The sequence below is a fragment of the Galeopterus variegatus genome, unplaced genomic scaffold (genome assembly GCF_000696425.1).
Source record: "Galeopterus variegatus unplaced genomic scaffold, G_variegatus-3.0.2 Scaffold4972, whole genome shotgun sequence".
NCBI classification, from domain to species: Eukaryota; Metazoa; Chordata; class Mammalia; order Dermoptera; family Cynocephalidae; genus Galeopterus; species Galeopterus variegatus.
In genome coordinates, this window is record NW_007731083.1 from 129228 (window position 1) to 143816 (window position 14589).

At 37.5% G+C, this 14589-nt stretch overlaps 1 protein-coding gene across 1 annotated transcript in view; it reads left to right on the top strand.

Moving 5' to 3' along the window:
- The window catches only part of MARCH6 (membrane-associated ring finger (C3HC4) 6, E3 ubiquitin protein ligase), an 83478-nt gene that overhangs the window by 43063 nt on the left and 25826 nt on the right, over window positions 1–14589 (top strand). The window contains exons 11-19 of the mRNA XM_008588697.1: window positions 1019–1070; window positions 5478–5536; window positions 6746–6826; window positions 7080–7148; window positions 7229–7303; window positions 8163–8297; window positions 9921–10040; window positions 10976–11076; window positions 14326–14463. Of these exons, the coding sequence (XP_008586919.1) occupies window positions 1019–1070; window positions 5478–5536; window positions 6746–6826; window positions 7080–7148; window positions 7229–7303; window positions 8163–8297; window positions 9921–10040; window positions 10976–11076; window positions 14326–14463 (830 nt within the window). The remainder of the gene's footprint in view (window positions 1–1018; window positions 1071–5477; window positions 5537–6745; window positions 6827–7079; window positions 7149–7228; window positions 7304–8162; window positions 8298–9920; window positions 10041–10975; window positions 11077–14325; window positions 14464–14589) is intronic.

Sequence of the window (14589 nt, forward strand, 5' to 3'; positions counted from 1 at the left end):
GTAATTTTTTTTTTTTTTTTTTTTTTTTTTTTTGTCTTTTTCCGTGTCCGGCAACGGATCGCAACCCTCAGTGTCGTCCCCGCACCGGACCGGACCGGCAACGGGATCGCAACCCTCGGTGTCGCTCCCGCGCCTCGCTCAGCCAGTGAGCGGGAACCGGTCTGTATGTGGGCTCCAAACCCTCGGGCGGGAGCGCCGCCGCGCTTCCCAAGCGGCACACTATCCAGTGCGCCACCGGGCCGGCCCCAGAGTAATCTTTCTAAAAAGAAATTCTGACGGTGTTAGCTCCCGTTGGCAGGATCATTTTAACTTGATTGGGGAAGGTGGTAGGCCCAGATGAATGGGCTTGGACAGTCTGGTGAGTGTCAGCATGGAGCATGGCTAAAGTGTGTGTGACATGGCTGGATGAATAGGTGGATAGCAGTCACCTTGGAGGTGATAACTGTGAGAGTAGATCAGTGGCCAGGGAAGAATGAGTTTTTGAGACAGGAACAAAGACAGCCAGGGCATCACAAGGAGAGGAGAGACCAGAGAAGATAAAGCTAGAGTTTTGCAGAGGAGGAGGTAACCAAGCAGTCGTGACCTTGCAGAAGTCATGAAAACAGAATGGACACTGAAAGAAGCACAGTGCAGTTTATATCAATATGTTCAGAATTAATGTGGTTTCAAATGTTTCTCCATTTGGAATATTTCAGTGTCATTTAATTTAAAGGAAACCTGGTAGTTATTTATGAAAATATATGTATTTGTGGTAGATTATTAATTTCTAAAAGCATGTTTAAAAATTGATTTTTTGATTTTTTTTTGTGTATGTAACATGAACTTTGAGTTTTATGAGCTGTCTAGTGAAAATGAAAAGTTGCACTGGATTTCTAGATTGAAACTTCAATATTGTAGAGGGAAAATTTCAGTCTTAGTTAATTTCAGTATTTAGCTGTAGCTAAATACGTGGAGTAGTCCAATTAGACATATATCAAATATGATTTGAATATGATTTATTGATGTTCTTTTCCTTTAGGAACATGTCTTCTGGGTGGTGTCTTTAAATACACTGTTCATTCTTGTTTTTGGTAAGTTTTGTTTATGCTTTTATTTTTTATGGTATTATGTAGGAGTTTAGTTTTCCAAGAGCCTTGTCATAGGTTTTTGTTTTGTTTTTAACATAGGAATATTAGTGAATCTATGAAGATAGTTTTAGATAGATTCTGCATAGGAAGGCCCTAGACATACAGATACTTTCCTAAGCAATACTGACTGCAGTTACCTGGCTATCTTTGCCTTTATTGGGCATTTCCATCTTTTTTGGTAGAAGCTGGTTTTAGACTGACTTGAGAATATATATTATCCTGTCTCTGGAATTAATTTTGTGCTGATTATCTGTGTGTTCTTCCCTATGGCAGAAGATCTTGTTTTCATTTGTCGGAATCCTGACCAAGTGCTTCCAGAGACCCTGGCTTGGGAGCTATCACCAGAGCTGGATGTAGGATGGTGGGAAGACAGTAAACCTTCCCCAAGTGTGAATTCCCCTTAGAACCAGATTCCAGCACATGCAAAATCCCTTCGAGACACTCTTTCAACTGTAGCTGTGAGGATTCTGTAACAACACACAATATTCCCTCCCATGGGGAGTAATTAGAGAAAGGAAGGCCAGGTTGAGGGAGACACAGTTGAGAGAGGTTTTTCTGCTTTGGGAGAGAAAAGGGAAACCAAGTCAGTAAACCAAGGTCTTAGAAACCAACTTCTGCATCTCTCAGAGAAGAGGAGGTGGGGTTTCTGACAGAATTGGGCTATTGTTAGGTATGCTACCATTTGTTTCTCAGATACCTTAGGCAGCATATCTCTAAATAAAGTTATCTCTGAGAAATTTCTTTGTTAGTGCACGTGAGTTACCTCTCAGTTCTGCTGAGGAGTAGGAGTAAAGATTTCCCAAGGCTTCTATCACCAAACTCCAAGTTATTTCTTCTATGGTGGATACTGCATTGTCACTCAGAAAGTAGTTGTCTTTAACAGGAAGCCATGTGGTCAAAAAGACTTCGAATATTTGGATTGGAGATGAGACAAAAAAAATTGATTTCCAAATATTATCTGTAAAAGAGCAAAAGAAATCTGTAGGTATATTGAAGCAAAACATCTTGAGAAAGTTCCATTGATTCTTAATTTTTAGTAGGTATTTAAGATGGTACAGTTAAAATAGGAAGCTCATTCATTGTTGTTTCCACTTGCTTATGGTGGTGAAAACATGTCTGTGTATTCTGCGTTTATTTTTCATTATGTAAATGAATTCATATATAGACTGTGAAACCGTGTTTTGATCTTGGCTAAGTTTTCTTTGAGAGAAAAAATGATCTGTAGAATTTAGTCTTTGCTCTTGCCAAAAAGCTTAATGCTAAAATTAATGTTTGGAGGAACATGTCACTATTAAAACATGAATTACACAAATAAGGACTCTCATTTATATAAATCAAATCTAAGTAAATTTTTTTCTGATCCAATCAACTAATTTATACTGTGAAAAAAATTTCGCCTTCGTAAACTTACATACGTGTTAGGATCTTTTGAAATGAAACAAGAACTTTTCATACTTTAGGAACATGCTTTTCCTTTTAACCATTAGGATTAAGCATACTCCTGTTTTTTTCCTACTGGCAGTTTTCTATTGGCGTTTTTTTGGGCTCTTTTTGCTCATGTACTTTGCAGAAATATAACCTTACAAAGCTGTTTCCCAGTAGAAGAGAATGATCCTGAGCAATTGACCTTAATTTCAGGATACTTTTCTAGTAGGTGTTATGTAATGGGATGGAAATTGATTGTTGCAACTGGTGTTTAAGGTTAATAATTACATATGTAAATAGATTAAAACTTGAAAACTGCCCCTTCCGAGGAGGACCTAGTCAAGTCATCCTCAGAATGGGGTATGAGAACAAAGTAGGAAAAATACTACATACAGTTATTTCTTACCCTTTTAAATTTCTTGTGCTTTATAATACACATAATGTGTTAGTTAAATAATACTGTGTATAGTTTATAAATAAATTTAAATACACTGAGAATACATGATCAAAAACATTTCTACCCATGGAATAGTCAAAAAGGTTTAGTGGCCAGATCCCTCATAGATTCACTCTGAATTTTGTCTTAATGATTGAGTCTCCTCTCCCTTCCCTAATAATTTACTATGCTGTTTATTTTTATCATAAAGAAAAGATAATTAAGTTTTATTATTAAGAATGAAGTAAAATTTTCCTCAAGAAAGACCTGAGGAAATGAGACTAAAATTTAAGGGTATTTTCTTACTTAACTATAATATCATCACACCTTACAAAATTACCAGAATTTAAAAAATATTTCCTAATAATCCATCATATTTAAAATTTCTGGCTTGTCCCCTTAAAGGTCATTTTACAGTTGTATTGTTTGAAGGAAGATCCAATAAGGTCTACATATTACTTTTAGTTGCAGTCTTTAATTTCTTTTAATCTAGAGTACTCTTCTCTTTGTTCCCCCCCAAATCCACCCTGTTTTGCCATTGATTTGTTGACGAGATGAGGTTAACTGTCCTTTATGGTGTGTCATGTTTTACATCTGTCTGTCTGCTTCCTGGATATCCTCTGCTTTCATTCTTTGTCTCTCATATTTCTGAACTGAAGTCAAATCTAAGGGCCTGATTATATTCAAGTTCAATACATTTGGGACAAATTCTTTACTGGTCATACTTTGCCTATTAATAAGACATATATTGAGGCATAGGAGGTTGAGTTATTCACTTTTATCCATGTATTTCAGGTGATATCAACCTGAGCCTCTCTTCTTAGGTTTTGTTTTTCCCTTTACCATCAGAAAGTAGTCTGTGGGAGGTGATAATTTAATAACATGCAAATCTGTAGTGTTTCATCAGCCTTTTACCTAGTGATTTTTATTAGCATTTGATGATCCTTGCCTGAATCATTTCTTTTATTAGGTATTGCAATATGGTGATTTTGAAAATGTCAGATTTTCAAATTCTGTCATATTTTACATTTATCGGCTGGCTTTTCTGTAAAGAACAACATGTTTAACAACCTGGACTGTTCAGTTAACCTGGACTGTTCAGTTAACCTGGACTTGTTTGCTCAGGAGAAGCAGGACGGATGCTCAGTTTTTTTCCTTTAATTTTCAGTTTTCAAAATAAAGAATTGGTATGTTAACTACTTCAATTGGTGTGTTAACTACTTCCAAAACAGAGAAGTGTTTTCTGCGATGTTGCTTTTTTTCCTTTGTGGTTATTTTCGGCTTTCCCTTTTTTGAGCATTAAGAACTCATGGGTTTGTATGTATTCAGTGTGTTTCCATCAGCTTTGCTCATTATTCTTTTTAGTGCTCAGTTTGTCCTCTCTGGTGTGTGACACCCTCCTCACAGTGGTTCCTATGTCTGTATGACATGGTCTGATTAGACCTTGATAACTTTGTTATTCTTTGGTTATAGAGAATGTCCCAGGTAATGCAATAGCAGTCTTTTAAGGAAGAGATGAGGTCCTTTGTTAACTGGAATCTTCCATTTCTCCAAGAAGCCCTGGTTCCTTTTAGGGGGGAGTTGTATTAGTCCGTTTATGTTGCTTATAACAGAATATGTGGAACCGGGTGATTTATAAAGAAAACTACATTTATTGCTTACAGTTTCTTAGGCTGAGAAGTCCAAAGTCCATCTGGGGTTTGTGACAGTGACCCAGGAGTCTCACATTGCAAGATGGTGGAAGCAGAGAGAGAGAGAGAGAGAGAGACAGACTCTCCTCTCCTTTTAAAGCCCTCAGAAGCACGCCTTTAACCACCTTTTTTTTTTTTTTTTTTTTTGACCGGTAAGGGGCTCATAACCCTTGGCTTGGTGTTGTCTGCATCACGCTCAGCCAGTGAGCACACTGGCTATCCCCATATAGGATCCAAACCTGCGGCCTTGGTGCTACCAGCACCACACTCTCCTGAGTGAGCCACGGGGCTGGCCTCTGACCACCATTTTTTTTTTCCTTTTTGTCTTTTTTACTGACCGGTAACGGGATCGCAACCCTTGGTGTCGTGCCCGTACCGGGGACTGGCAACGGGATCGCAACCCTCGGTGTTGCGCCCGCACCGCGCTCAGCCAGTGAGCGGGAACCGGTCTCCGCATGGGATCCGAACCCTCGGCGGGAGCACCACCACGCTCCCAAGCGGCACACTCTCCAGTGCGCCACCGGGCCAGCCCCTGACCACCATTTTTAATCCATTCACTACTGCATGGTCCTACAATCCAATCACCTCTTCAAGGCTCCACCTTTCAACTAACATAATAGGATTTCCCACCCTCTTAACAGTCACAGCGGGGGCTAGGTTTCTAATACATAAAACTTGGGGGACAGAATTCAAGTTTCAGGGAGTTTTGGGGGAACATAATTCAGTTCGCTACTGGAGTTGTACTGGGAATGTTCATTGTTTTGATGAAGTTTTCATTGAGTTTTTTCCCCCTTTTAGCATTTTGTCCTTACCATATTGGTCATTTCTCCCTTGTTGGTTTGGGATTTGAAGAACATGTGAGTATAATACTTTCACAAACTTAACTTTCATAAATTACCCCAAATTTGATATTTGCTGAATAAGTAATAATATTCTAAAGAGTTACTTCATTTCTTAATCTGCCTTTGTGCAAAGGAATAGTTAGCCAACATGGTCTTATTCTTTTCTTTTAAAACTAACAGTGGCCCAAGAGATAGTAGGTTATATTGACAGCTAATGAAGATATGTGCCCTGAAATCCCATGGTGCACTGTCTTCTTGCTGGGTGGGCCTGAGATGTGTTGTGGGAAAGTTTCCCACAGGCTGATTTTCTGTCTGCTCCATGAACTTGTGTGTTTCTTTCTTTCCCTTTTCCCAGGTGGCCTATACTGAATTTAGAAAAGTAACAATATATCAATCAGTTTCAATAAAGGAATAGACTATCTTAGGGTTGTAATTTTTTCTAAAGAATTTGCTTTGATTTTGACATTTCATTGTTATTTCTCAGAGGTAGATGAATAGGTATATTTGGATGGACTTCTATTCTTTTTGGGGGGCCCTAGGAGGTTTTAGTCTTTTAAGGAAGAGATGAGGTCCTTTGTTAACTGTGTGTATGAGTCCTGAGAGGTCACATTCTGAAGTGTTTCAGTATTTAGTGCAGCTCTCTGATTCTCATTAGTTGGATGCAAGAACTTGAAAGGTTCACTTAAGTGTTTTGATAAATTTGGACTTTACATACTATTTCCTCTTGCCATCTGAAACTCAGAAACCAAAAAGATGCAGATTGGCAGTATTTGTCGCTATTGAAACTCTTATTCTTTTTAAGTCACCAATGGAATAGATTTGGAGAGCAAGAGAAGCTTATACAGTTACTTCTAGTATAGGAAGTGAGGTAATTAGGGTGTTACCAGGCAGGCGGGTGACTTGGGCAGTTTGGTGCTGCTTTCAGCATTTAGCCTTTAGCAGATTTGCCTTAGAGTGAGAACAGAGGGCAGACTATTGTATTACAGTGTTCTTATTTTTGTAAAATTTAACTCACTCTGTTATTTTGTCTCCTTGGGTGAAGTGTCAGTAGGAGAGTCCGATTTGCAGAGATGTCATCCAAAGGAAATTTTGTGGTTGTTTTCTAATTATAAATTGCCTAGACAGTTCACTTTTAGTCATTTGGATTATTTACTACATTGGTAAAACTGGGGTGTAGGCCCATGTGGTAAAATTAAATTTTATTTATTTATTTTTTATTTCCAGGTTCAAGCGTCTCATTTTGAAGGCCTCATCACAACCATAGTTGGGTATATACTTTTAGCAATAACACTGATAATTTGTCATGTATCCTTTAATGACCCAACTTGGATCTTCAGTGATATTATTTATAACAAACAGTTGTTCTCATTAATGGCAAGATTATTTTTTCTTCCCTTGTCCTCTTAGTAAAAATTGTAGGTTTTTATAGTAAGGGTGAGTATGAACAAAATGTAAAATAAATTAATTTTGTCTGTCAAAAAATATTAAGTGTTTTCTAAATAGTTATGTGTTTAACGCATCTTTAAATGCTTGGTTTTTCCTTGACTAGATGCTGTAGGGCTTGGCAACACTTGTTAAATTTCATAGGTCTCGTCGCTTACTGGGAGTCTGCTATATCGTTGTTAAGGTAATTCCTGTTATAAGTTAAAACTGGAAACGATTTCTCCTACATTTGAGTGATACTGATTACCTTCATTTTTACTGCAGGTCTCTTTGTTAGTGGTGGTAGAAATTGGAGTGTTTCCTCTCATTTGTGGTTGGTGGCTGGATATCTGTTCGCTGGTAAGTTGATTATTCATTATCAATAGTTTCATAATTTCAAAGCTTCAAAAAAGGATGTCTTCAGGTGGGTTCTTTTTAAAGGGAAGTAAATATTTGATAATTTGCCTATTTTCTCTGAAAATGTATCGTCATCGAATCTTAATGTCGCAAATTTTTTTTGAGTACCTGGTTTTTTTTTTTGAGGCTTTGTGCAAATTTTTGATGAAAGGATATTTTGACTGGAGCCTTTCTAATAACCAGTGGTGAATTTTCTTACTCATTTTGCTCTCCTAAATTTTATGATACAGCCAACACATTACATAAAAAGAGTAATCTGATAAGGAGATATCTTTGTAGTAATGAATTCGACCCTAACCATTTGTTTTAATTAAGATGCTCAGCCTTGATTATAATCTTTAATGGCTGTTAGTGATAATCAGTTTTTGATTTTTCAAAAATATTTTATTTGTAGAAAAGCTGCCTTTGATTCTGAAATAACATTTACCTCTCTTCCCCATACCTTATTGTTAAAACTACTCATGAATGCAGAACTGTAACCAAGAAAAGAAGGTCTTACATTAAACAAAAATGGTTCTTTCATAGTAGCAGTATTACTAAAAGAACAAAGCTCTTATTCATCAATTGATTTATCATATTTTATTTAAAACTTTGAAAGTGTTATATACATTTTTAAGGTAGTATCAAATTTTATATCATACGTGTAGTTCTGTGACACAGTGAGATGGCATTAAGAGAACTGCAGTCCTAGAACATCATACCTTGTGTACATAGTGATTTATTCACTTCCTAGAAGATGTAAATGTTAATTTGGCAAATGTAAGTGGTGTAGATCTCTCTCACCTATTCTGTTTTGACTCAGGAAATGTTTGATGCTACTCTGAAAGATCGAGAACTGAGCTTTCAGTCGGCTCCAGGTACTACCATGTTTCTGCATTGGCTGGTGGGAATGGTGTATGTGTTCTACTTTGCCTCCTTCATTCTGTTACTGAGAGAGGTAAGTCCTACAGAGAAATGCTGACTGTGCATTGATGAAAAGGACTTTTGCTTTGACTACCAGTCATGCCTCAAAGGCTATGATGATTTCCTGTCCTCTATTATTTTATTCTAAGGGAATAAATGATCGGGGAGTTTGGCTTGATTGTTTTAGACTGTTTTCAGTTTGTCTCAAAAATCTATGAGTTTTAATATTTCTGTAATCACTTATGAGTTTGAAAGAGTTAGACTGAGGGGAAAAAATGAAATTAAAGCACTCGTTTTACTTGTTATATATTGTACCCATCCTCCAATACAAACTCTTGGAATTTTGTGTGATGCAAGATTGAATATGTAAAGTGGTTTTGAAGCAGGAACCTTAAGTATAGAATTATACTGAGGGTTCTTTATGTTTCCAGTTCACTTGTCAGATAGTTACCTTTACTAATCCTATTTTCAGAGTCTGGTCCTTACTAATGTGAAGATGAGGAAAACAGATTACTATTGGATTAGCATACAACTCAAGCTCATTCATTCAACAGATATTACTGAATGCTTACTAAATGCCAGACACCATGCTGTATGCTGAGGTAGTAGTGAGAAACAAAGGCATGATTCCTATTCTCCTCAGTTTTATAGCCTGGGAATGAATATATCTGTTGAGCTAAGCAGCTTACTTCACTGAGACTAATGATGGAGATGTGCAGGGCTGGGAGGAGCAAAGGTGGGCAAATCCAGTGGGAACAGAGTACAGAAACATAAAGGCTGAGAGTGCTGTTCTGGGAGTATTTTGCTCTTCGAAAGATTTGAAGATGAGGAGAGGGGTTGGGGGCCAAAACATTCTCCTGAATCATTTAAGTTCAGTAAATTTGTTTTGAAAACAAAGCTTGCATATTTTCTTTGAGACTAAAGCAAATACAGTAATGTGTTTTTAAAAATTGCAATTATATGTAAACTCTACATCGTTAAGTGATAGTGTTTTATAATGAATTTTTCATTTTATCAGTGTGGTGTTTTTTTGTTGATACACAATTGTAGTGTTTGAGAGTTTGAACCTTAGAGATCATATGTTGTAACCCCTTATTTGGAAGATGGAGGAATATAGGTTTGGGCAAATTAGATGCTTTACAAAGGGTAACTCAATGAGTTTGGATGATGCAGGTCTAGTACTCAGACTCATTTATTACCCTATTACCCCATAGCCTCTTGGGTGATAATTTCCATTCAGAGAGGGAAAAAGATACGGGTAGTTAAATGATACTGAGAAGCTGTTGTGTTTCTCAATTAAGATAACCCCAAATCAGATCTTCTATTTAGGACATTTATTAATTGCAACATAATCCTTTCACCAGGTGATACAGTACAGCAATGGTTGCATTTATTTATTTTTCATAACACACAGATGTAGATTTTTTGCCAAAATCAGTGAATGACTAAAAGCATCAAAGTACATCAAACACAGGGTAGTTTTTATAAAGATTCTGGTTTGAGAACTTCTTTTCCGAGGAAAACCATATGAATTTTCTGGGGCCTGTTTTAGATGCCATATAATTGTAGGAGCTTATTTTTCTGTTAATGTTTTAGCTGGTATACAGAGGTTAAAGTCATTGGTGAATATTTATAGCATTTAAAAATGTATTTGCAGGTGCTTCGACCTGGTGTCTTATGGTTTCTAAGGAATTTAAATGATCCAGATTTTAATCCAGTACAGGAAATGATCCACTTGCCCATTTATAGGCATCTCCGAAGATTTATTTTGTCAGTGGTGAGCAGATCTTTTCATTGTTTTTGGAATAAAGTGTGCTGCCCTTTGGTTTCATTTAGATTTAGTATTAGTTTTAGTTTTTTGATTTTTTTTTTTTTTTTTGATCAGGAGGCTGGTTTTGAATAACTTATCAACCTGTGGAACCCATTGCCAAGTAGCTGTTTTATTGGTTACTTTGTTAAAATAAGTAAATAAAATGTTTATGAAAACAAAGATGTCTTCTAGTTCCATAGTAGTATAATTGATTGCCAAATTATGAGTGTCTGAATTACATTTAATTTGCATTGAAGCAATGGTGACTTACTACTGGCTTCTAAATTAAATTCTTAACAGAAGCATCTCAAAGTCTCTTTCCTACCTGGAAGAACATTAAATTAAATTCTAAATTAAATTCTTAACAGAAGCATCTCAAAGTCTCTTTCCTACCTGGAAGAAGAAATTTACTGGCTTCTAAATTAAATTCTTAACAGAAGCATCTCAAAGTCTCTTTCCTACCTGGAAGAAGAAATTACCTAGTTAAATCTAAGTTTTTCCAAAATAAAGTTTTAAAAGCAATATTGTGCCCCTTGGAAACTTTTGTAGCCATTAACATGGATCAAGTCGTAGATGGTTACAGGTAATTAAGTTGCAGGCAATTCTGCTCCTTCACTGTAAATTTATAGCTCTCTCCTCACACATCATGCAGTGATTATCCTTTACGTTTCCTGTTTTAGCCTTTCTGTCCTAAAGAGAGGGGCACATCCTTACAGTGAGAGGAGTGGCCATCTCAGGAATGCATTTTTACGCAAAGTGACCCAAAGGCGGCGTGTGGAGCGAGAACACTTGGGTTCTGGGTGGATACAGGCCTGGGCTGTGTCTTGGTTGAGTAAGTTTAGGCAACCACCTTTCTTGCGTGGGAGCGATTAACAGTGGTGTCATGCCATTTCTTACTGCAGATTGTCTTTGGCTCTATTGTCCTCCTGATGCTTTGGCTTCCTATACGTATAATTAAGAGTCTGCTGCCTACTTTTCTTCCATACAATGTCATGCTCTACAGGTAAGTTCTTAAAATTCAGAATAGCTTTACTAATTTATCTTCATTAAGGTTTTGATATTCACATTACATTAAACATTTAAAACATTCATTTCTTATAGATATTGGAAATCATCTGACAGTTAAATTTTGCCATATTCTAGATTATATAAACATTAGTTTAGTAGTTACATTTTTCCAAAGGAGAACATTTACTTCTCTGCAAATAAAGTATACATTTGTTCAGTGCTGAAATGTTTTACCATACCTGAGAGTGTGTTAGTAGCGTCATTTTTATTTTCAGGTGCACATCATAATGAATGAAGCCAAAGTTATACGTTTAATTATGGATTAAAAATACAAATCTTAGAAATGAAAAATCTTTTTTGGTTTAAAAACTTAAACCTGGAAACCTAATCTCTACCACTTATCTTGTGTTCCCCTTAGTGATTTTCATTATCCCCACAGTCATAATCCTTGTTGTGGGCAAATTGGGTTTCTTCAAATTTACTTCTAATCAGTCTTTAAGTATTGTCAATTCTAATTCCTTAAGATCTCTTACTAATCCAACTTGATTTACCATTTACTGCCATAGTTTAGGTCTTCCTCTTGCTCTCCATTTATAATCCATCTTCAATACCTCTGCCTCTAGATTTTCTAAAAATTTGATTATTTTACTTCCTCCATTTAAAAATTGTTCAGCAGTTGCTTTGTAATCTACATGATAATATCCAGCCTATTTAGAATGACATACAAGGCCTGGCATAATCTCACATTGCCTTTCCACAATCTTGTCCCAGCACTGTCTGACTTGAATTTTTCTCTCCAGCTGTGCTATACTGCCATTGATTCTCTCCGGAATTGCCTAGCTATTCTTTGTTTTTCCCTCTCTGTTTACACTGACCTTCCTCCCCATGTTTGCCTGGAAGACTTTTGATATTCTTTCTCAAAATTCAGATCAAGGTTTTATTTTCCTTAACTAGAGTAAACCATCTTCTCATCCTTTAAAGTTGCCTTCATTGGTATAATATTTATCTATTTTTATAGCATCTATTATTTTATAAATATTTGTTATTTTATCTAAGGTAGCACAGATCATCTCTTATTTGAGTATTAATGCCTTGCACAGAAACACGATTGTCCAAAAATAAAAGGTTTTTGTTGCATACATAGTAAAACCTCAGATCTGTATTTCATTAAGTTAGAATTGGCAGGTATTTATATCCTGATTCCTTAAAGTGGCAGAAAAAAATGCCAGTATGTAATTTGAAATGCAGAATCATTTTATTTCTTTGTTACTCTCTAAATAAAACTTTGTTTTTCTACACTTAGGATTTTTATATATTTGGAATATGGTCCTCTCATTCTTACTCTTACCTTTAGTTCATATGTAGTATGTATTTGAGTCCAATCATAATGAAAACCAGGAAACACAGGTCTGGCTTTATGTATTTTGGGGATAAACCCATTTTGGTAGTCAGTTATACCTAGAAGTTTAGCAAAGCTTTTGTGCCATATAGTGTTTAGTTCATTCTTCCATTCAACAAAATTGAGGGCCTATTATATGCCAGATACTTTTCTATGCAATAGAAATATAACAGTGAACAAAGCAGAATAAAAAATTTCTGCCCTTTTGGAACTTACATATTAGTGGGGAGAGACAGACATTAAAATAATTAAAGTATATAGTATGCTAAGTGGTCATAAGTGCTATGGGGATAGATAAAGTAGGGAAGGGGGATAGGGAGTGTAGCCAGGACGAGGTTGCAATTTAGGAAGAGTGACTGGTGAAAACCCGAGGGAGTGATATTTGAGGAAAGCCCTGAAGGAGGTGATAAGGGGTGAGTCATGTGGATCTCTGAAGATAGAATGTCCTTGCAGAGGGTCAGGCAGGTACAGTGGCACCCAGGTCTGTTTGAGGAGCAGCAGGGAGGCCAGTCTGGCTGCAGTAGAAAGGGGAAGGTGAAGTAGTTGGCCATGAAGTCAACAGAGGTCATGTAAAGCCAGCTCCTAGAGACCATTGTAGGCTGCCCTCTGGCTTTTACCTGTGTGAATTGGAAAGCTCTTGGAAAGCTCTGAGCAAAGGAGTGATCCAATTTAGGTTTAAAGAGGGTCACTCTGGCTGCTGTGATGAGTAGAGACTGGGTTGGAGTGGCCAGTCGGAAATAGGAAGCCAGCAAGGAGGTGACGTGCAGTGGGTGACAGATGTAGCAGTGGAGACTGTGAGAAGAGGTTAGGATATAGGATATTGTTAAGGTATAGTCAACAGGACTCTCTAGCTGTTTGGATATGAGGTGTAAAGAAGGGAGTCAGGGATTGGAGTTTTCTGCCCTAAGCACCTGGAAGGATGGAGTTGACATTTACTGAGATGAGGACAACTGTGGGAAGAGGAGGATTAACAGAGAAGATTGGGAACTTGATATTGAATATGATGAATTTTAAGAGGTCTAGTACATGTCAGTGTGAAAAGTTGAGTTGGCACTGTGGATACACAAGTTAAGAGTTAGGGAAGATGCCGGAGTAGTAGATAGAAATGTTTAGAAAGGTGCTATTTCAAGCCACATAAGGGTAGCATTCACCCAGAGAATGAGTGTAGATGAGAGGAGAGAGGACAGAGCATGGCGATCTTCAGTATTCTCAGATTGGGGAGGTAAAGAGGAACCAGTAGGTCTTAATAGCCATTCACGGAGAAAGTTTTTTTTTTTTTTTTTTCCTTTTTGTCTTTTTTCGTGACCGGTAACGGGATCGCAACCCTCGGTGTTGCGCCCGTACCGCGAACAGCAACGGAATCGCAACCCTTGGTGTTGGGATTGTAACCCTTGGTGTCACGCCCGCACCGCACTCAACCAGTGAGCGGACCAGTCTCTACATGGGATCCGAACCCTCGGCGGGAGCGCGGCCGCGCTCCCAAGCACCGCACTCTACCGAGTGCGCCACCAGTCCGGCCCAACAGAGAAAGTGTTTTGAGGAGGAAGAAGTGATTGGTTGTATTACATGCTACTAATATAGCAAGTAAGGTGAGAACCAGGACTTGACCATCAATTTAACAACATGAAGGTCATTGGCACCTTATCATGAACAATTTTGGTAGAGTTTGCAGGGAAAGCCTCACTGGTTTCAAGAGAAAATGGGAGCAGAGGTAGTAAGGACACAGTGAGTTCATTCAGCTCTGTAAGGAGTTTTGTTATAATCCCATTAAATATTTAATGTAATGTAGTTATAATAGAATATAGAATTCACATTATAAATCATGGCTCTTTGTAATTGTCTTAGTGATGCTCCAGTGAGTGAACTGTCCCTTGAGCTGCTTCTGCTTCAGGTTGTCTTGCCAGCGTTACTTGAACAGGGACACACAAGGCAGTGGCTGAAGGGGCTTGTACGAGCATGGACTGTTACCGCTGGGTACTTGCTGTGAGTATGGGCAGCTAACTCCATAGTCATGTATGCCGTTTGTGTCCATTTAATAACCTTTCTGAAAAAGTATGTTCCACACCCCACTCAAGAAAAATTAGTTTTGATCAGAGACAATTTAGTAAT